Source organism: Athene noctua, chromosome 1 (genome assembly GCF_965140245.1).
Source record: "Athene noctua chromosome 1, bAthNoc1.hap1.1, whole genome shotgun sequence".
NCBI classification, from domain to species: Eukaryota; Metazoa; Chordata; class Aves; order Strigiformes; family Strigidae; genus Athene; species Athene noctua.
The window spans coordinates 255,748,132-255,770,712 of NC_134037.1; the positions used below are offsets into that span (position 1 = coordinate 255,748,132).

The 22,581-nt window shown below is 38.0% G+C and overlaps 1 protein-coding gene across 3 annotated transcripts in view; it reads left to right on the plus strand.

Annotated features, from left to right (window-relative positions):
- Nucleotides 1-22,581, plus strand: part of GRM5 (glutamate metabotropic receptor 5) — a 277,466-nt gene that overhangs the window by 114,839 nt on the left and 140,046 nt on the right. For all 3 annotated transcript variants that reach the window (XM_074917515.1, XM_074917523.1, XM_074917533.1), the window contains exon 2: nucleotides 8,775-9,024. In XM_074917515.1, coding sequence (XP_074773616.1) covers nucleotides 8,775-9,024 — 250 coding nt within the window. The remainder of the gene's footprint in view (nucleotides 1-8,774; nucleotides 9,025-22,581) is intronic.

Below are 22,581 nucleotides of genomic sequence, written 5' to 3' on the forward strand. Positions count from 1 at the left end.
CCCCTAACATATTCAAATGCATTTTTCTAATCTTCTAGGATGCAATCTTTGTTATCCACCAAGAGGAAACAATTATCCAACATGTTCCTAAAATGAGACTATCTCCAAGAAAGCAGCTAGTCACATAGTATAAGCCTTCTCATCCTACACAGCATAGTCTTAAGAATGATTAATATGCCCCAAGGAATGTCATATTATCCCCTTAAAAATCTTTTGACAAGCACTCCTGGGAAATACAGTCATAGATGTGCCTTCCAGTTACTGCTCTAAATATTCATGGATTCCTGATAGACCTTGATGCTCTCAAAGTTCAAATCAGGAGTGGCATGAAACCTATTCTTGTCCCAAAAACCTATTCTTGTCCCAAATGAATGTGCTGAATGTGAATGTGCACAGTTGGTTAAAGTGAAATTAAGGTGCTCTCCTTGGAGTAGCCTTACCATCGTCTACACTTACTGTGGGAAATATTAGGTGTTATTATTAAAACAGATGTTAGACATACAGAGTGATTGTTACTATAATAAACACAATGTGGATATTGTTACAACTAAGAAAATGTGAGGTTTTTGTGAGGCAAAACTATTATGTTTCATTCATTTTGTTCAACATAAATGTGGCCCTCGTTGTAGTTATCTGAGTTTCTCCCAATGTATAATAATATAATTATTCTCACACCACCACTGTCAGTAAAACACTTTAACCTCCATTTCACATATGAGGGGATAGGGCAGAAAGAGAGGCACTTACCAGAAAACTCAAAAGATTAATTGAAGGCCTTCAGAGTCTATCTAATCTCTGAATTATGATTCTTTTTGCTGGATGACTTCTGGTAGTGTTCATCTACTGCAGCAGCAAAGACATCAACCGTATTTCAAAAAAAACCAGCCGCAAACCATATTAGAGTTAAGAATTAATATTGCATGAAGGTATGATTCAGGTCGTGAAGATACAGAAGTGTGATACTGTTCCCTTGTAGAAGGGTACAAGTCTTATGAGAAATATAATAATTAATAGCCTAAGCCAGAACTGGGACAGGGTGGAGAAATCCCAGGCAGCTGCATTCCTTGGGAATTCACTATGCCCACAATGAAGGATACAGGATCACAGGCTGAAGTGTTCCCACTGCAAAGCCCTCTCCTTTCTGACACAGCATTTGTCTCCCGAAAGGAACAGCCTCCGGTCCAATACTGTCAGTCTCATGTGTCCTGGTTTCTATCTGAAAACCAAACAAAAAATGAAAAGGATAACCCTAAATGAAAGTGAAAGAAAAGTTAAAGTATCCCTGGAGTCCAGTAGGAACTGTGTTTTCATTAATGATTTCATTTTGAAATGAAATGATGAAATGATACAGGAAATATCTAAGGGAAATGTCTTAGAGTCAGGTAGACAGAAAGAGCTATTTCACAAACAGAAAGTACGGAAAATTTTTAATCTCTCCAGTTTGAAAACAAGGAGAGCAGCTAGAGATGGCAGCATATTTCTGCAAAAGCTGTCAAGCTAAAAATCCTTTAGCAGACATTAGCATCACGTAGGACTTCAAACATTGTTCAGTGGACAAGGCCACAAAGCTGCAGACGTGCCAGTTAGCAGGATGGATCAAAGGAAGCGTACAGAAAAGGCTGTTTCCAGACTGTTCCCTTTTCTCACATAATGGCAATGTTTAAATGAGTCTTTCTTTTAAAGTTATGAAGTGATAATTTAAAAATAAACAGAAGTGAGGTGCATTAAACTGTAAAACTAGGTCATCATTTTCTTAAGAGGAATAAATTTATTATTTCAAAATAGCCAAAAGAAGATGAGAAACGAAGAGAAGCTTTGCTATCAAAGTGATACTCCTGATCCCTCTCAGAGGAGGAAATAATGAACAGTTACATTTAATTTAATTAAGTACAGGTATGTTTTGTGTATATTGTCTCCTCCTGTACTCCTATAGTGAATATACTGCACTAAAATAATTTAGACATTATTTATTTAAACAAAGAACTAATGAATGGAGTGGTTCTAAAAGCATTTGAATGAAAACAACTTTTGGTCAGAAAATGCCTAGTAACTGAAACTTCAAAGCCTCACTGAAAAATAGTGTAATTAATTTCTTGATTAAATATGCTGAATTTAGCTTTAAATGTCAAAATATTTATTTGAAATAAAAATGATTTTCTGATTCAGAATATATATTTTGGTTTTATTTTACATTGTAGAAGGTGATATAAGGCTTATATGAAATGATAAAATGGTCACTATCTAATTTAAATATAAGATCATTTCAACAAATTATTTCAATCAGACTGAACTGAATTTTAAGAATATTAGAAGTGGGGTTTTTTGATTGGCTAGTATTTCTGAGATTGTGAAAACATTTCTTGTTCTCAAATTTAGAAAACTGAAAATCTCAAAACTGTTCATAGAAAAGGAAATTAAGTTCATAGCCAGATGATGTAATGGTAACGAAAGTTGCTTTATACTGACACATCTTGTACTATCTTCATCTCTCAAACTACCAGTGATACAGGCAATCCTTTTGGGCCTGAGTTTTATGAACACTTAGCGGTTGTTAAGTTGCTCTTTGAAGAGCTTTCAGTCTGAAAAGATGAACACCTGAGGAAACAGACATATGAGGTCTCCATGATCATATAGATAGCTAAGGACAGAGTTCTAACTGCAGTCATCAGTGGTTTACGTCCCTTATAAGGCCTTAGCTGTTACATCAGGCACTCTGAATCACGCATAGGTTGTCTGTGCTTAAGGAAGGCAGGTACAGCGGTTTTAAGGATGGAGTAAGTAAGCTCTTCAATTAATCACCGAGGGAATTTTTGCCCTGGGCTGCTCCTTTGCTTTCTAGGCTTATGGTACATCCCACTGCCCCACCAACATTGTCTGCTGCTTTGTTTGACCAGTCGTTTCTTTGGAGAAACCTTCCCTTGACGTGATCATTTGGTTCTGCGTGAGGAGCAGCAGATAAACCCTCTTGACAACTCCTGCCAAAGAGTATAACCTCACAGGAAAACAATGCTTGTGTGAAAACTAATTGCATAGAACAGACCATATTTTCATCAAGCAGTCTTCCATCTCGGCTGCATACTGTGCTGCACCACAGTTCTACAGTAGCCCTCTGCAGAAGTTTCACAATGGCTGTTTCAATGTACGGCTCCAAATGGCACTGGAGGTACAACACGATGTCATGCTGAGGAAAGTCTAATGGCACTTGTTCTGGGTTGGTGTCCTGTCACTAGAGCAGCATTTGGCTACTTGTATTCCAAATATTAGAGACTGGTTTATTAGAAAAAAGTAGTATCCTTGAAAATGTGTGTTTGCACACATATTTGTTTTTTCCCCGTGAAATTCAGCCTTTCAGACTGAATATCTTGTGAGGAAAGAGCTCAAACACCTTGAAGTTTCTATCTAGCACTCATGATAACTGAAGGGGAACAGCACAGTCTCCAATTGATTATTAAGGAAAAAATCTAGTTGGAGATATTTAAGTGGAATATTTTTTGAGGACCCACTTTCATATAAGGTATTTTTTAATGGGCTGCTTTCAAAATGACCTTGATATTTTATTTTGGGTTTTTTTATTCATATCCGCTTAATATAGAAACAAAAATAACATTTTAATATCAATTAAATAAAATATTTTGATCAAATGGAAACAGGTTATAATTTTTTTTTCTTTTGTTAGCACACATAGACAACTCCAGAATTTGAGGCACATGTAATTTGATTTCCTTTTTTGTAAACTTTTGAATGAAATAATGCTCTTTTGCCCTGCTCTATTTGCAAACACAACTGTATCAGGAAGGTTGCAGTCTTCATAATGTTATATCAGTGGCATGTGGTCACTGTAGCTGCTCAAGAGGTTTGGTATTATGTCTCTATTCTTAGCAGTGATGAATCTTTAAAAGGTTCATACAGTCATGACAGCTAGATGTGGACATCTCGTAGGTACCAGTAGTAGTAGGTATTATTTGCCGTGGTTAATTTGAATTGTAACATTCAAAGAGTCTTCTAACATTTCAATTAGGGAAAGCATTCTACACCCCCATATCTTTGACTTTCAGAAGGATCATTGTGGTATTCAACCAACACATTGCCTTTCATAAATATCTTCCATTACTCCCACAAGCGTTTTCAAAATTATACCTACTTAGATTTTTTTAGGTATTTTCTGGCAAAGTTCATCCTATTGATGCCAATGAAAGCTAGTAAGAAACGAAGCTCTATAGTCCCTTGCTTGCGAAACATCTGAGAATTTTAACCTGACTTGGCTTCTTTTATGTGTCTCAGATACAGCAGAGAATATTATCCTGTGTGTTGCTCTTCTTTGTCTATAAAAATGATGGTAGCACTTCTGCTTAAAGAAATATGCTTTGTGATAGGTAGGATTATTACCAGCTAAATGAATTATATAATACATTTCTTCAATTTCACTTGATCCTTCTCTTCTTTTACTTTGTGAATTTTCACTGCATCCTGTCCAAAGCAATTTTACATCCTAAATCTCTCCTAAACGTTGATTCTCATCTATGTTCACTGAAACTGTCTCATAAACCAAATAATTACCCGATAACAATTTGCATGTGTAACTAATGATAAAAAAGCTCTTATACTCGAAAAGAAATGTGTGACAGCCCAAATATTTCTGTGCAGAAGACTAGTTAGTTCATTATTCCATTTAGCTGCAGGGACCTTTTACCTCATATTCATAACATTTAGTGTGACAGACCAGATGTCAGTGTATTTTGTTTATTATTTTAAGATTAAAAACCTTGCTGATTTTGCTTTGTAATAAAGATAAGATCTTAACAATTTATGTTTAGATAGTTTAATTGCCTCAATTGTTGGGCAGGAGAAGCAGCAAGAGCAGCCTGCAGTTTGCCTGACCCTTTTCTATCAGATTGAAGTATTATTATGTACTGTACTATATTAAGCTTCATCTGGAAAAAAGCACAATCTGTTCTTTTTAAGCTTCTTAGTTTCTAGTACTGATTCACTGGAAGTGGAACTAACAGATTGTTATAGTTAGACTGTAGGTGGGGATGCATATGCTTGAGTTTTGAACAAAATTCCAACTCTGAAGCTGGGGTAAGTCTTTTGCATGATGATGTAACTGATTTTTTTTAAACATGAAGAGACATATGGGAATAGCTCTTGAACTGGGCTTAGGGCCAGACGTTCAGGTAGGCAACATGCAGGATTTAGGCTGGTATTTTAAAAGAACCCAGCTGCCAGTTGTTGCCATGAGTATAGGACATATTTACAAAAGCCATCAACAGCTAGCAGCTCTGATTACACCACCGACAGACAAACTTTGAAGAGGAAATGAACATCCAGTTAAAAATTGTGATACATTCTCCAGCAGAACCAGTCACAATATAGAGGTGCCAGTTTCCAAATGCTGAAATGGAGATGGAGTTTGGTGAGGGAGCAGGAGTTGCATATAAATTGACCATACTTCAGCTCCAGCTTGTGTTCTTTGCTGAGTCTTTTCTGCTGAACTGGAACTAGCCAAGCAAAACAAAATCAATCCTTCCTTTCTTTTTAACTTCTTCTTAGGATCTTTCTTTAAATTTTGAAGTGGAAACAAAATAGCTACATGGACAAATTGCCAGGATGTAGGTAGCTTCCATACAGGGGACTCACAGAAGACACTGCTTTGGTTCCAATAGAGAAGTTCTGAATTAATTTTCACTTGGAAGTGAAACTACAGACTCCTTCTCAGAGTCAGGCTGCATAAGTGCTTCACCTTGTCCATCATATGTGCAAATCCAGAGGTCCCTGTATCCTTCTCCTTGTGTCATAGACCCAGCTAAAGAGTGAGATTTGCCCTGTCAGTGGAAACTTGTTCTTGCTGTGTCAGTTTTAGTAGTACTATTATGGAAATGCCACAGTTCAAGAACTGAATGTCCATGAGTAGCCCAGTTCCTCCACTGTGATCCTCATATCTCATCCTCAAGGAAATGATTAATGTAACAGTTTCCCACTCCCATTCTCTCGGTGCTACATGCATACCTTCATGCATGTACAGGTTTTCTACTAAAAGATAGCTCAGAGGAATTTAATCCTAATATGTTGTGCAAAGGAATTTAGGAGAAAAGATTTTCCATCAAGGAGTGCTCATTATCCCCACAGTATAGCTCAAATTAAATATACATACCTCATCAAACTTCTTGCACAACAGGGGAATTCACTATGAATAATTAATTAAGTAGAGTTTAATCAGCAATGATCATGACAACAGCTCCACTGGTGTATTTGTATGAGCATCTTGAAACAAAACTACTTCCTGTTTTCATCAAATCTCCCTTGAGCTCATGCCATACAGCTATATTTTTCTCAGTTAGAGAACACATGTCAGTCTCAGATTTGGACTGCCAGGATGATTTTCTTCCAAATATTAAGAACATAACACTTTGCTAAGTGGCCTTGGTAGTTTAACATGTTTCCTTTCATTTTGGATGACACATTGCTTTCTGTACGGTTTCACAAAACCTCCCTGTCTTGATACATGATGAGACCATGGCATTTGCTCCAGAGCAATCTTTTTTTGACCAGAAAAGAGTTAATGTACTTTTTGTTCATTTCAGGACCTATTTTTTTTCAGTACCGTAATTAAAACTATTCTCAACTTTATAGCAAGCCTTAGGGTAACAGTTTGTACGTTTATAACGCTTTCAAACAAAGAGTGCAATGTCTGGAACATACAGCTCCAGTTCTGTAAGTCAATTAGACCTGGCCTTGAATTTTCCATTGCCAGTTTTTTGACAGAAAATGAAGTCTTCAGAATTTCAGGTTTTATTGAGATATACTATAGAACAGTTTTTCCTTGAACTTCCAACTTTGGTGGCAAAGTTTGATGCGATTTAAAAAAAAAAATTATTTTCTGTTAGGAAAAATGAAACAGAACATTTAGTTGATCCAGACTGACCTAAATGAGAATAATTTTAAACAAAGGAGTCTATATCCTGTCAAAAAGCTTAATTTTATTTTAGGTGGTCTCAGGGCCTGGTGGGGGTTACGCATGACTGACCCCCATTTTTCCTTCAGACTGTCTTCTGAGGCTATAATATGTCTTTCATAAGGCACCACATTTCTGACCTCTAGCTGAACTGTTTCAGCATCTCATGGGAATCACTTGATGATCATGTATCACAGGAAACGTAGTTTGCCCTAAGAGCATGACACATGCAGAAGCACTGGGCACCTGATTTACAACTCCCAGGAAGCAATACAACAATTGAATTTTAAAATTCTATGACACTTCTTCCAGGTACAATTTGTAGTAATTGCTTTTCCATCAGGCCTGATCACGGCAGGGAGGAAAATGAAAGTGATATTACCTAAGGAGATCTGCATTCAGGTTGCTGTTCTGGTTGGGTACCACTTGGAAATTTCAAGGTCTCAATGATTTCTTCTTGATGTGAAATGAAGGCAATGGTATTTCCTCTCTTTTTTGGCTATTCAGATGGTAAATTCTTCAAACCGGAGACAGTGTTTTTCACGTTCATGTACAGTGCTGAGCCTCATGCAGCCTCTAAACTCTAGCAACAGGGACGATTCCCCAGGTGGGCAAGCTAAATGCTTGGTAGCTCCAATGTGCAAGGTCACAAAACCAGATAATGGCCCAAACCCAGTTGTCTGATCCTTACTTCTTCACATGCATTGTCATTGTCAGTGCTCTTATATACTTGTAATTATGCTGGTAAAAGAAAACATTTTCCTTAGTTTCTTCCATTTGCAAACTAACAGAAAAAAGTGAAGGATCAGCAGTTCCTTTCAACAGCATTACTTTAACACTCTCAGTCTTATTACTTTACTGACTGTGTTTCTGCAGAATATTACTGAGGGGTTAAGGCAGAGAAAGATTTCCTCCCTCAAAGGCCTTCTTATTTAAATGAGACATGAAACAGATTTAGACAGCCAGATGGAGGAGCACAGGGAACCAGAGAGACAATCCTGGTCAGGATGATTGTCAGTGGTATCAGTACACCCACTGTTTAAGCACTGTGGATTTTTTGTAGGCCTGGCAATGAAGAATTTTCCATAGTGAGACAGAATAAATAACAATAAATGTATCTATCTGTTAATATTTATTATCAGTTTATCCCACGGGGTAAGAATAGATTGAAAGAGAATATAAAGTTTTTTCCTGTCGGGTTGGTAGTTATTTATTTAAAAAAACTACAGAAGTACAATTAGTCCATCTGTGATCCTGTGTTCTCTGTAATACTAATCCTCAATTTTGCCAGCTCTTCTCCCTAGCCACCAGAACTTCTCTCTTCACAGCCTAAGTTTTATCTCTCAGTGTAATTAAAAAATTTTTGCTATTCAGGTTGCATTATGAACAAAGTCATGTTGTTACAAGTCATTGTTTTGGTTGCTTATATTTGAAATATTTATTCTGAACATATATTTTCACATTTTCTGAAGTAAAACTCAGAACACTTGACCACATTTAGTCACCTTAAAAGAATCAGAAGCGATTGCATAATTTATACATACATTGTTGTAGACATTTGGGTCGAGATCCTTAAAGGTACCTAACAGCTAATTTCTACAGAGATGCAGGCTTCTAAACAGAAGTGAGGTTTCTGAGAAAATATGTTCATCTTGACTTGAAAAATGGATTAATAAATTTAATCGTTAATGTTGTTTTGTTAAGATTGGTACACTGATCTCTATGCAGATGTTATGTATTCTTTAAAATATTCATTGTTTCCAAAGCAAGATAAGCTCCTGCAAATTTTAATGCATGCATATGTGCTATTGTTTGTATTTAGGAAATTATGGTGAAAGTGGAATGGAAGCTTTCAAAGACATGGCGGCCAAAGAAGGGATCTGCATTGCACATTCCTACAAGATCTATAGCAATGCTGGTGAACAGAGCTTTGACAAGCTGCTGCGAAAGCTTCGGAGCCACCTGCCCAAGGCAAGAGTCGTTGCCTGCTTCTGTGAAGGCATGACTGTGAGAGGGCTCCTAATGGCTATGAGGCGCCTGGGACTTGCTGGAGAATTTTTGCTGCTGGGCAGGTAAGTAATACTATGCAATTATAGCCAGCCTTTTTACTGAGTAAGGCAAAAAAATAAGACAGTCCAGTCAAGCATATGTAAAACACATACTCATGGTCTCTCCTATACATGCACATATCTAAAAGATAGCAAGTAGCATCAGCCATGTCATAAAGGTACATACTCTACAAAGATATGCATCATTCTCGTGACATGCCAGGCAAACACACATCCACTTGGCTATTCTTAAAAGCATTGTGCAAGGGAAGGCTGACACACAAACATTCGATCTGTATCATCCATTTTGTTCACTGCAGTTTAAAATGCACCATGTACATACACAGCCCAAAGCTATCCCTCTTTCCAGTAACACTGTGTTAACAACTGCTGATGTGGCCTCTGGGTGGACCTGAAATAGAGCTTCCCAGAATGAAGTTTGTTAACCATCACCTTTTCTTCCCGAGCCAGTATGTTGACATGTGCACTGTTCTAAAGGCAACATATAGGTAATCCTTTCTCTTAGCTCAGTAATATCAGTGGTGCCCCCCCTAACCGCCAACGGGAGAAGAAAACTCACTCAGGTGTGTTCACCCAGTAGGAAAAGCCCCTGGGCTAGTAAGCAGAGAAGTAAAAGATATTGATGTAAACCTAATGGGATGTTTGTATTTGCCACATATTAAAAAAGTGGATTCTAAATAAGATAAGAAAAATGGTGTATTGACCACAAAATATCGAGAGTCAGATAATGTGGCTTGCTGCCTTTCCAGTACATTATTAGAAGGATGACTCGATGCTGTCCCAAGCAGGAACACAAATGAAACAGTGTCGATGAAACCAGACATCCTGGTGAGACCTTCAGGCAAACTTGTAAGAACTGCAGCCCTGCCCAGCTGTCCTGGAAGCTGGGAGACTGAGACTGTCCTACTGGTAGGACACCAGCATCTATTCCCAGTCTGCCCTGTTGCACACAGCTGCCCTTCGCCCCTGGGCAGAGGGGAAAGCAAACGGGCAACGAGAGGGACTCCTGTCTCTGCCCTTACTCTTTGACATCAGCCTACATTTTGGCAATTTCAGATGTGAATTGCTTAATTATTTCTCTATCTTATGGCAACTGTGTCTGCTTTTCCTTTCAAATACATTTTATCTGTAAGCTCTTCCATGGATTATTTTGGTCCTTTTCTGGACTGACACAAAAGGTGACCACAGCCCTCAGGGTGAAATTCACCTAAATATATTTAGATGTCTACAATTTAGACACTTCCATGTGGGCTAGCCATCAGGATTCCCTCTATTATTCATGGAGAAAAATAGAACTTTCTTAGGTCCCTTGTTTGTAACGTGGACATTTAAAGTAGCTAGGAGAAATCATATTCTAGAACAGAACTTGTACCAAGACTTTCTTGATGATCAGCTTTGGTGGAAAGCCTACTTGTCAGTTGTTTAGAGTAAAGGGGAGCAAATGCTACATCCACTATCTCTAGCTGAATCTGGTACCACCTGACCTTTGCTGTCTTCTTTTACTCTAAACATAAGAAGTTACCAATTCTTTGCAACAGGACCCATATTTAGAAGTACGTAAGCACCATTTTCTAAAAATATGTTGGTCCTTAACTCCTCCAGACTCCAATCCATACTTGATTTTTTATGGGATTTGTTTATGTGCAGCAGTGTTAATAGCAGTGAGCTTCTTTTATGAATAAGGAGTGCAGGAACTGGTCATTGTGAATAAGGATGGAGCAGTAAAGCTTATCTCTTCAAAAAAGCAAGGTCTAGAGAGAACTGACTTTGCTGCGCGCTTTTTTTTTTTTTTTTTTTTTTTTTTTTCAGGGAAAAATACCTGTTTCTAGCTGCAGTGGGAGTTGTCATGCCTAATTATAAGAAAGTTGTTATTCAGTATATGACCTCCATTCAGTAAATTCAAAGTGATAGCTTCTCTCAGAAGTCTAAACTGTTTGAATATGAAACAAAAATCCGTAATTCTAATGGAAAAATTTATGTGTGCCTATGCCTGTGGCAGTACAAAACAATTTATTTGTGAAAAATCTAGCATGAACTGGAAGTGTTTACAAAGAAAGAGAAAGAGAAGTGTAGGGATTTTTTTTTTTTCTATTCTACTCTGTATTTATTAGCAGAGATTCCAAGGTAATGGTTGAGAAGTATTTATTCTTACAAAAATTTTCTCCTTCTGCTATGGGATAATCTCTAGGCTTTGCAGCAGAGGAAAAAAAAAAAAAAAAAAAGGAAAAGAAAAAGCAGGCAACTTGCAGAAAGGTTTCTTGACATAGATGGGATGCAAGACAGTAGTGTCATTGTCCATTAAATGGCCTGAGTTCCTGTAAGCTCCATTCCCAGAACCCTGATGTGTTGCTTGCTTTCTTGGTTTCAGCTGTTTGGCTCTGTTGGCTATGAATATATAACTGTTGGTCTAGAGCGAGTCTTGTTGGTTCATTGTGTGGAGAACAGCCTAAGGCACTGACCTGGGATGGATGTGACACCCGGGCAAACTCAGATCTTACAAGCAGATTATGTTGGGGACTTTTCTGTGCACCATTTATATAGGGGAAAAAGGCATTTAGCAAGATTTTGAAAAGAACAGATGGTTCAGAGCACTCAAATGGGAGAGAGTTACATGTGAAATAAAAGAAAGCTCATACAAGTAATTTCTCTTCTGAAGTTACAGAAGAAAATGGACTAGGACAAGATTTATACTTTCATTCATGCTCTGATCCTGGAGTTGTTCTGGGTTGCACATTCAGCTGAGAAGGTTATAAAAGGAAGCTCCAAGTACAGGGAGAGTGTCTGTCACTGAAAGCACTGGGATCGCATGGAAAACATCATCTAGTAATGGATATTTATTCGTTACCCCACAAATGCATTTTGCTCCCCCTTGTTCTGTGGAGAATTATTTTCTTTTATTGCCAAACACACAGACAGGGCTAAAGTCCCAAAGTCACACAGTAGATCTATGGGAAATCACAAAAAATCAACATTTCCACTTCCTCTTAACTTTTTTTTTTTTTTTTTTTTCATTTCTGATTTGGGTTTACTCCTAACATTTCCAATCTGAAGACTTGCAAAAATACAGATTTTTTTTGAAGCCATAGCACCTCATAGCACCTGTTTTATGAATGATGAACAGAAGACTGAGTGGCTAAGTAGAGTGTATATCAAATATATCACCTTCTAAAACCCCAAGGGGAGGAGAAAAGATACGCTTCAATAAACACTCCACTCTTGATGTACTATGCTGAAATTGCATTGCCTGTCTGTGACAGATGAAAGATGACAAGACATTAGTGACTGTAGCATTCCAGAGCTTTTTGGTTTATGGAAAACATTTTAAATGTTCAGCAAATATTTACATCATGAACCTTGAGGAATTTGATTTAACCTCAAATAAAAAGGTGAGTGTGCTAACTTTCAAGTGTAAAAAAATGTGTTATTTTAACCTAATCGTTATTCAACTTAATTGAGATATGGACACCAGGCTTCATCTGTTTGTCCTTACTGCTTCTGTCATCCATAGGTCATATGCCAGGAGATATTCTTACAAAACAAATTCCTTAGAGAATAAATATTACATTCACATAGCAGAATAACTTTGGAACATTATTGTGAAAGAAATATGGGGTATTAATTGTGCAGATAAAAAAAATTTAGTTGTAGATTGTTTTCAGCTGTTCCTCATTTTATGTATGAGTTGGCCCCAATAGCTGAAATCTTCTTTCATGTTGTAGATATATCTTCATCCTTCTCTTGACTAATGGTTTCTGATATTTGGCCAAAACCTCTGTGATAACTCTCTCCAGTGTAAATTTCATTGGATGCCTTTTATCTATAAAGATTCCAAAATACCCCTTGGAATGACTAAATGTTTTATTGCTAGGTCACATGATTTTTTATAATACATTAGAAATTATCAGCTACAGCTGAAATTATGCATATTGATTATAACTGTACTAAATAAAATGGGTTCAGAGAACAGTAATAGATATCCATAGTAATGGATAAATTGTTTGTTTGTTTGTTTGCTGGCATTGCTTTATCCTATTGCGACTAACACTTTTGGGATGGGACTTGGGCATGCTGTGGGTGACACCGCTGTCAGGGATTGGACAAAGACACTCTGTTTTGGGGTAGAAGAATTTCAAGATAACTGGATGCATACCTTGCGTGCCTTTTACCTCCAGACAAGAGAACTGACACTGGGTTGTTTTATTTAAAATTATTTAATATTATAAAATTAGTTATTGTACAAATCTATAGACCAAAAGTCAGATATTTTGCAAAGGGTTTGTGATTCCAAATGCAAGACAGTAAGAATTTTCCCACCTTAGGGAGAGAAGGCAAAGGAGAACAGAAAGTAGAGGCATATAGAGATAAAATGGCTAGCTCAACATCTCCAGCTTCCAAATGGTATTCCAGAGGCAGTACTTATCTGCAAAGAAATGCTGTGACTTCCATATGCTTCATGTCCAGTATGCATATCATATGTCAGTTTTACTATGGTATTAACTACTTGAGTAAAGAGAAGTTAATTAAGATTATCTGGACTTCCTTTTGTATAAAATGACAAAATTAAACACAACCAGTAAAAAAAAAATCTAGCAGAGACAAGAATGTTTCCTTGGGCTCTAGCACTGATTCTCATCTTCAGCTGTCCAGTTGGAGAAACATGGCCAAAATTTATCAGTCTGATTTAATCTCCACATGGCTCTTAGATACTTATTCATTCAAGGATTTACAGAAATAACACCAAGTTGTGTCTTGGTTACAATATCTGCAGCAAAAGGATAGTAAATCTAGAACTACAGGGCATCCCACAGAGCTTCCGTGCTTCTTTGAAGCACAATCAGCACTTGATGACTACATCCTTAAATGTCCTTGTAAAGATTAAGAACCACATCCAGCATTTTCAGAATTCAACTGCTCTGTGATATGCTAAAGGCTGTTCCTCAGGATAAGGGGGCCCTCTCAAGCCCCCAAACGTCATCATTTGCAGAACATGTCCAGCTGAAAGTGGATGAGGGGAGGAGACCAGTTCTAGTGTGATGATCACAAGCAATCCAAGTGAGGCTCTGCAAGAGGGCAGCAGGTCCAGTGAAGCAGTGCCCATTCTTCTCAGAACAGCTCATGTGTTCTCCAACTTTCACAAATCACCTCTTCTAATAGAAGATAGCTGTTTGGCTCCTGAGGAGGTAGATTTGAGGAAATTGTTATTGATTCTGATTCTCACAGATGTTGCAGCAAAAATAGCCAACTAGAAGGTGAGTAGTAGAGTTGAGGATAAAGAGGGAGAATAAAATGTGGAGGACCATTAGTTCCAGGAAGTCCCCAAAGTAATTTGGCTGATAGGAAGCTCAGCAATATATGAAGACAATCTGGTTAGCAGCCTAAAAAGACAACTATTGCTGAAGGAAAAATTAAAGTAAGATAGATGATCTGAGGGAAATGAGTTATTTTCAATAATTTAAAAAGAGATCTTTCGTGAGACTTGTAAAAGTGTCTGTTGGACAAAGATCTCACTGCAGAGGATGCAATAATTTCCCACCTGAAAATATTCTGTGTATTGTGGGTTAACACACCTTTTTCTATGTTTGTACAAGTCCAACTGGTGGAAAAGTTCTTGAAAATAAATGAGGATATGAAATTTTGCAGGCCTGAAATATGCTCTAAATTAATTTTTGGTTATTTCTGCTGTTTCAGGGAAAAATTAATCAGCAAAAATTCTTCTATCTAGAATAATTCTAACTGGATAACCTTTGACAAAAATGTGGAAGCTAAAGGTAATAAAGTGTGCAGAACTCTTCTCCAAGGACAAAATAAGCAGATGAAAAGGTACTTTCAGAGTACAATCATGCAATCCCAGCTTGTACAAGGAGTCTGCTTCCTTTTCTTCAATCCACAGTAGATTGAGCCTCACCTGAATGCTGTTTCCTCTGCAACTGTCTGCTGCCCACTCATTTATTTATCTCTCAGTTCTCTTGTTTGGGCATCAATGTGTAGCCCAAGGAACCAGCTATCATATACTTAGTAATTAAATGCTCTGCAATTAGCAGTGTTAAGTAAGAACTTTCACTGCCACCCAGAAAAAAAAAACAAAACAAAACAAAACTAACTTCAAAGTAAAACAAAGGTTTGCTCTGTAAAAGAGATTAAAGAATAACTGTCTGTCTTCCCTCCTATATGAAAACAGTGTCCTTAGAGGTAAAGACTAGAGGGTAAAGGATCGCTTTGTTTTGAAAATGAGCTTTGTGGTCTCCATTACGTGGTAGCCTTGTAGCTCAGAGACCCTCAAGGTGAGCAATAGCAGCCCCCAGCCGTGTCCTGCTGCAAATGTAAGCAGTAGAGTGGCTGGCCAAGGCTGTTTGTGCAGTGACTGAAAGGAACATCATTTTCTTTCTATGGTATGAACCAAAAAAGATTAACATAAGTAAGGACCCCACAAGCTATGCTTGAGGATTTTAGGGAAATGAGTGAGTCAAACATCTACAATGAAAACAAATCAATCAACCTGATTTTCTTAATCTTCTTTTCTCTTTTTAAATCCTTTTTTTTTTTAAAAAAAAAAAAAAAATCTGTCTATCTGACCTCTTTCTAATAAATATTGCATCTTGCAATCCAATTTCAGTCACTAATATGGATGAATGTAATGGGGGATAGCAGTAAACTCTAAGCATGTTTGGAAAGATGTCTTCATTTTGCCCTTACAAGAATGCTGTATCTTCCCTGGGGTGTGTGTAGGTGTGACGCAGGTGTCAAACAAACATCAGAAAATTTCCTAGTGTGCATATTGGCTAGTGAGCACACCTATTTATGTCAATAAGAGATGCATGTGCCTCTGAGAAGAAATTCAGGTCCTACACATCTGAAAACATAACATTAGAAAAGAAAAACGGTTATATCAGCTCAGATCAAAGGTCCAGCCAATCAGTGTTTTGTTTCTGAAAGTGGGCAAAAGAAAATGACTGGCAAAAAGTTGACACCAGGCCAGGATGGGGCAAAGTTGTCCCAGAGTATTCTTAAATCTACAACTAATTTGCAGTTCAGGAACCTCTTAAATGAAAGTTGGTGTCTTTGTAAGGGAAGCCTTTGTGCAGCGCACTGCTATGAGTAAAAAAGAAGTACAGACAGGGTTAGATCATGAATGCAGAGTTTAGTCCTAGGAGATATGAGCTTTAATAGTAGTGATGCCACTATATTTATTAGCAATTCTTTATGTGTCATTACGTTCATACGTCTTCGCTTTGTCTTTGCAACTGTCTTTCATGACTCCTTTAGACAGTGAGCAACTCGGGCTAGACACTGTATTTTACTATGTACTTGTGTTGCCCTTTGGACTGCGAGGCTCCAAGCTCTTTTGATTATTCAACTACTACTGTCAAACAATGCTTCTTCAGTGAGCTCAAGAGGCAGTCCGGCTCAATAGGGAACAAATAATTAGTTGACATTGGTAATGAATACATCCTTCTCACAACATGACAAATCATGTGTGTGTCAAATGAAATGATTTACTTCCTGAAGGATCTGATCTTTCTTATCTAAGGCTGGCATTAACAACCTAGGAAAGGTAGCTTTTTCAGTCAATATACTCGAGTAGAGTTGTGCCTTAGTGTTGTAGAAAATGGCAGTGAAAAGGAACTCAGGATGTCACTCCAGTCTTTCACTTCTGTCTACCTAATTCGTGCTTGATCAGTCTTTGGATGCATCTGCTTACAGTCTTTCAGATAAAAATTCCACAGCCTCCTCAAGCAACTGTTTCCTATGATTAACTACTCCTTATATTCTTCTTAATGTTTAATCTACCTTTTTAAACTGTTTTTTTAAGCCCATTACTTCTTGTCCTATCCATGTGAACAAAGGAAGCAGTTAATTCCCTTCCTTACTAAGACTACTATTTATATATTTGAAGTTATGCTTACCCTCAATCTGCTTTGACAACTTTCAGTATGAAAGGAAAACATGTTTTATGCTTTGGAATAACACGAGATTTGTATTCTCCCAGTGGAAATGAGACATGGGAAAAAGCACAGAAAAGGAACGGGCAAAAAAATCCTGAAACATTATATAAGATTTATTTTCACTGCAAAAGGAGAAATCCATGAGATGACCCACACAGTTGAAAAATAGACAGTGAGACAATCCCAAAGACAGCTCTATATTGCCAACAGACCCATAATTGCAGTTCTGCGTGAAATCAGGTCAGTGGCATTACTGGGAAATTGTGTCCATTTGTGAGTGTACCTCTGTTCTCCCACAAGAAATATGCATTTCTGATTTTACATTTGAATTTAAAGCTCTACTCTATCCAACATCTTATTAAAACTCAGAATCGAAGTCTATGGATGGTTCACTTAAGATTGTTCTCTTCAAATGTGTCTTTTGAAAGCAACAGGCAATGCCTGCGGAGAATTTTCTGAGGTGAGATTATTTGAGGATGAAAGAGATTCTTCCAAGTCTAAGAAAATAAATTAAAAATACTCTTGGAACAGTAAAAACTTTTTCTATTTAAGCTTGAGAAAAGATGAGATGCTATCTTCTCAAAAACAAGAACTCAGGAGGTGAAAAGAAATTAAGATCTTAAATTCCAGCATTGTTATTACACCATTCTGTGTAGGCTAAGGTAACTATTTAAAAGGTAACTATTTAAAATGTTAAAACTCAGACTGAAAATGTGATCCAGTATATATTCCTAGAAAGATTTAAAGGTATTTGGAACAGAATGAAAGTTAGTCTAATCCTTGAGATTTTCTGACCTTTAGAACAGCTGCAGACTTTGGCTAATGACTTTAAGTGAAACTAAAATGATCTCCATAAAATGCTTGGCATACATTTGTCAAAAAAAACCCTCCAAAACTATTTCTGCTCCTTTAAAATTAACATTGTGACAAACAGAGGTTTGCTGGAAGGTACTGATTAGCAACTAAGAGCTGTTTCCTTTCTATTATCCTTCTCTGCAGTATCTGGGTATGTTATTTTCCATGACTTCTTTTTTTCCCTTTCTTGTTTTGATTTATCTGGATCATCCCAGTCTGCACCGAGGAATTCTGACTCACTGCACACACACAAACCACACATACATGTCTGGATGCAGAGAAGGTATTTATGAGAGGGGAAGACCCTGGAGTTTGTAGTTCCACCTCCGGATAGAGAGAATCTGTTCCAGATTGCGTGATCCGGGAACACTCTCTTCTCTCAGCAAATCTGCCATCAATTATGTTCACATATTACTTACAGAGGTCCTTTGTGCTGATAAACAGGATAAAAGTGTGTGGCAGATAAAGGTAAAGAAATATGGGGCCACTAGGACAGTGTTCATTCAGTTGTCCCATCTTCATGGCTACTGTTACATGTGCTCTATTTTTGGTTAGACAAGGAACGTGGGAATCAGAAAGACAGAGAGACACTTTCTTTAACTCCACATCTGAGATGATTTACGAGTACTTAAACCACCCTGAAGATCTGAACATAAAAACATTACCCATGCAGCAGAGATTTACATGAAGGAACCCAACTCACTAGCACTGCTGAGTGATTATGGAAGAATCTTACTTGGAGTAATGAAAACTTCTGATTTGTAAACTTCTGGTGTAATTCATTTTTCTATCACTCTATTAAAATGACAAAGTAGCACACACAGCAGTACATTTCCCCCTCACTATGCCTGAATTGATAGTTTCTAGTGAAGCCATTGTGTCTCCAGAGGTTAAGGCTGAAGGCAACTGATAACGTGGATGAAATATCAAAATTCTCTAAACCTCATTCTGGTGGAATTTAGTTCACTACTGCCTTGAAAGATGTTATAAATCTTGGCAAGAAGATACTACTTTCAGTAAGAGAAGATAAAAAAAATCATGTACTACTTCAAGGAATAAGGCCCAAGCCCAATTCAGTTGATCTTTTTCCTATTAATTAGAAACACTGTAATAACAGAGCGGTTAAATGAACAGTGTTTTAATTAGGAAAGCACAGTTAATAAAATAAAATCTATATTTACTAAGAGGTCATATCCTTTGAACCTTTATTCATGTTGATTAGTAACAATGAAGGAAAACTGGCTGAATCATACTAAGTCATTTCTATCCCAGGAAAACTTTTAGTTCTAAAACATTGGTGATTTAATACACTTTAACTAGTATGCTGTTAAATATTTTTTGTCTCTAAGAGCTGATACACACAAATCAATGTTAATCTTGGTGGCTGACTTTTTTTAACCATGATTGGCAGAGCTGATTTTTAATACAGTTCTACCAATGTATACCAAAAGGAAAATTATTCCTTGTATCCTAGCAGTTAAAATAAAATAAATTAAATGTTTCTGTTTGAATCATTTTCCAAACTCTGCACGTGTTCAAAGGTTTCAGAATTTGGCTAAATCAGTTCAATTTTCATAGCCAAATGTGCATCACCTGGAGGTTGTCTGAGTAACAAAAAGTTACTCAGACAAAAAAAGTCACCCAAAACCTGATCTCACCTGAGCATTTTTATCATGATGAAAATGATATTGTAACATATTGTCAGCTCGGCAATATCTTGAGGAGGTTGCTGTCACAAAATGCAGGGCTTAATGTTATCTGTACACTTAATAGAGATTTGTTGGGGGGTGGGGGGGTGGTTAATAACACATAATAAAATGTGTTATTTAGTCACTTGCTCTGACCACATATATTTATACAAACATCTAGAAACTCCTGCATAGAAGTGAATGTCCAGAAACCAAAACATTAACTGCAGGTTGTTCATCTGTTTTTATCAATAGCTGATTACTTGAAATCACCTAACACAGGACAACAATGAATACACAGTTGTTGTGGTTTTTTTTTCTTTAAAAACAAAAAGCAAAGACAGAACTGCTTCTGAAGCTGTCATCTCTTAGCTGAAACTTTTGAGAAGGTTTATGAATATTTTTTCTTTTTACTATGATACATAACTGATATTATGCAGCAATAATAAGAAAATAGATAGCTTAATTACTTATGCAGCAATTGCTCTGTCAGAAATCTAATTACTTCTTGCTGCTCCATAAGTCCTTGTCATGGGGGATCTCCCAGTACAAGGGCTTGGGTAAAGGTAATTAGTGTTTTCTAATCATCTCCCCCCTGTTATTTTACACTACATTGAACTTAATATGCCAATTTCAGCAATTGGCAGCCAGAAGCTCCGTTAACAGTTTGCTATTTCATCCTGGTTGTGCTCTTGTAGCCAGAAGACTAAATGATTCATACTCCACAAAGCATTAACTCCTCTCTCCCAGCTGAAAACTATAGGGCCAAAGAAGCACCCTGGGAACAACAGCAATAACAAACAGCGGCAGGTACTGCAGAGCCTGCATTTCATTCAACTACAATAATTCAGTTGGGAGGTGCAGAAAGTCAGACCCACAGAAATGCAGTTAAGGTGTTTCTAACTAACCAGTGGAAACCACACATTTCTGAGTTCTCCTCTGAAGTGCCCAGGAATCCACCCAGGGTCAGGAAATAGATCTCAGGCAAGGAAACTTTTTTTTTTTTTTTTTCCCCTGAGGTTTTCTTACAGAAGGCGGTACTTGACTATTGCATTTCTCAAAGAGTGAAGCCCATCTTGAGCTCAGGATATATCCTCTTTGATCCTCTGAGATGGGTATTGTCTGAACCTTGAGTCATATAGATCAGAGGAAAGGACTTATTTATCTTCAAAACAAGCAATAATGCTTTTACATCATAATTTCATTCTTAATTGAAATCGATTTTATCTGGACATTTTATAACACTGATGGAGAAGAGCAAGATTTATCTCACCTAAGAGTGAGTGATAAATTGGCCTGAGTTCACTTAATTAGTCAGTCGAGAGGTGCAGGCATGTACACAGGGTGATTCAGATGTTAGGTAAGGTAAATTGCCCTCTGCTGTCCCCAGTAAAGGAGGTTTGGTGTGAATACATCTAAATGTCCATTATGTGTTGAGAATCAGGGAAGATAAACCTTGACCAAAATGAATACGAGCCAGCAGTGTGCCCAGGTGGCCAAGAAGGCCAATGGCATCCTGGCTTGTGTCAGCAATAGCGTGGCCAGCAGGGACAGGGAAGGGATCTGACCCCTGTACTCGGCACTGGTGAGGCCGCCCCTCGATTCCTGGGTTCAGTTTTGGGCCCCTCACTACAAAAAGGACATTGAATGACTCGAGCGTGTCCAGAGAAGGGCAACGGAGCTGGTGCAGGGTCTGGAGCACAGGTCGTACGAGGAGTGGCTGAGGGAACTGGGGGGGTTTAGTCTGGAGAAGAGGAGGCTGAGGGGAGACCTCATCACCCTCTACAGAGGAGGGTGCAGAGAGCTGGGGATGAGCCTCTTTAACCAAGTAATAAGCAATAGGACAAGAGGGAATGGCCTCAAATTGTGCCAGGGAAGGTTTAGACTGGATATTAGGAATAATTTCTTTCCAGCAGGGGTTGTTGGGTGTTGGAATGGGCTGCCCAGGGAGGTGGTGGAGTCCCCATCCCTGGAGGGGTTTAAGAGTCGGGTCGACATAGCACTGAGGGATCTGGTGTAGTTGAGAACTGTTAACGTTTGGTTGATGGTTGGACTGGGTGATCTTCAAGGTCTTTTCCAACCTAGAATATTCTGTGATTCTGTGGTTCTGTGATTCTGTATCTCTCTCTCAGACTGCATATTGGCTTCCTGGGAAAACAGAGGTGTTATTGTTCTTCAGGTGAATGTGCAGATATGAAGTGCTTCCTCAGGTACAGGTTTAATGGACACCTGCTCTTTAAAAGTGGGAGAGGTCTATGGAAGGAGTCTACTCAAGTGTAGGAACTTACTCATTTTCAGGGAAGAGAATTCTTCACTTTGAATCCTTTTGTCCAGAATCAGTATAGTAAATTCACATTCCTGCATACTCCTACACCTTCTCTCTGTGTTCAGAGGCAGGTTCTGGCATCTTCTGCTGTCTTCTGCCTTGAAAAGGAACTGTCGGATGTGCCAAGGGACAGATGAGCCTACTAAACAGACACCAATTTTTCCCCCACGGATTCTGAGGAATTAAGTACCTGAAAAGCCTTCCAGCTTTGGGAATTCCCCACCAGGCCTGTCCTGGAGGTACAAACATCAAAAGTTTGAATCAGCTTCTATCTGCACATCTCAGAAGAGACATTTCAAGGAAGAAATTTTATTTCTGGCCTTGATTTCAGCCCCATTGATTGTGTCTTCGGAATATCGCATTCTAGTGGTTTAGGTGGTTGGGAGTTCTCAGAGAGACCAAGGTGAATCTGAATGCATAAAACCACAAAATAGTTTCTAAGATTGCTCTGTTCCCTCTATGTAGCAGCTTCAACAGTGATCCTCTCTCACAGGGCTCTTAAGGCAGAATCCACAGTCTCATGCAGTGTTATTAACACTTTACATGCTTATAGCAAGTGATTATTTAACATCAGAAGGCAGTGAGTGACTTAAGATTAGTTCTAGACTCTTGCAAATTTTCTGCAAGGGTATTTTTTGAGCTGCTGCTTTTGGAAATGAATTTTATAAAAGCAGACTAAGGTTGTACATAGTGGTTTCATTTTTATAATCTGCATCAGGGGTCAAGAACCAGGAAACCATCTGGGGTG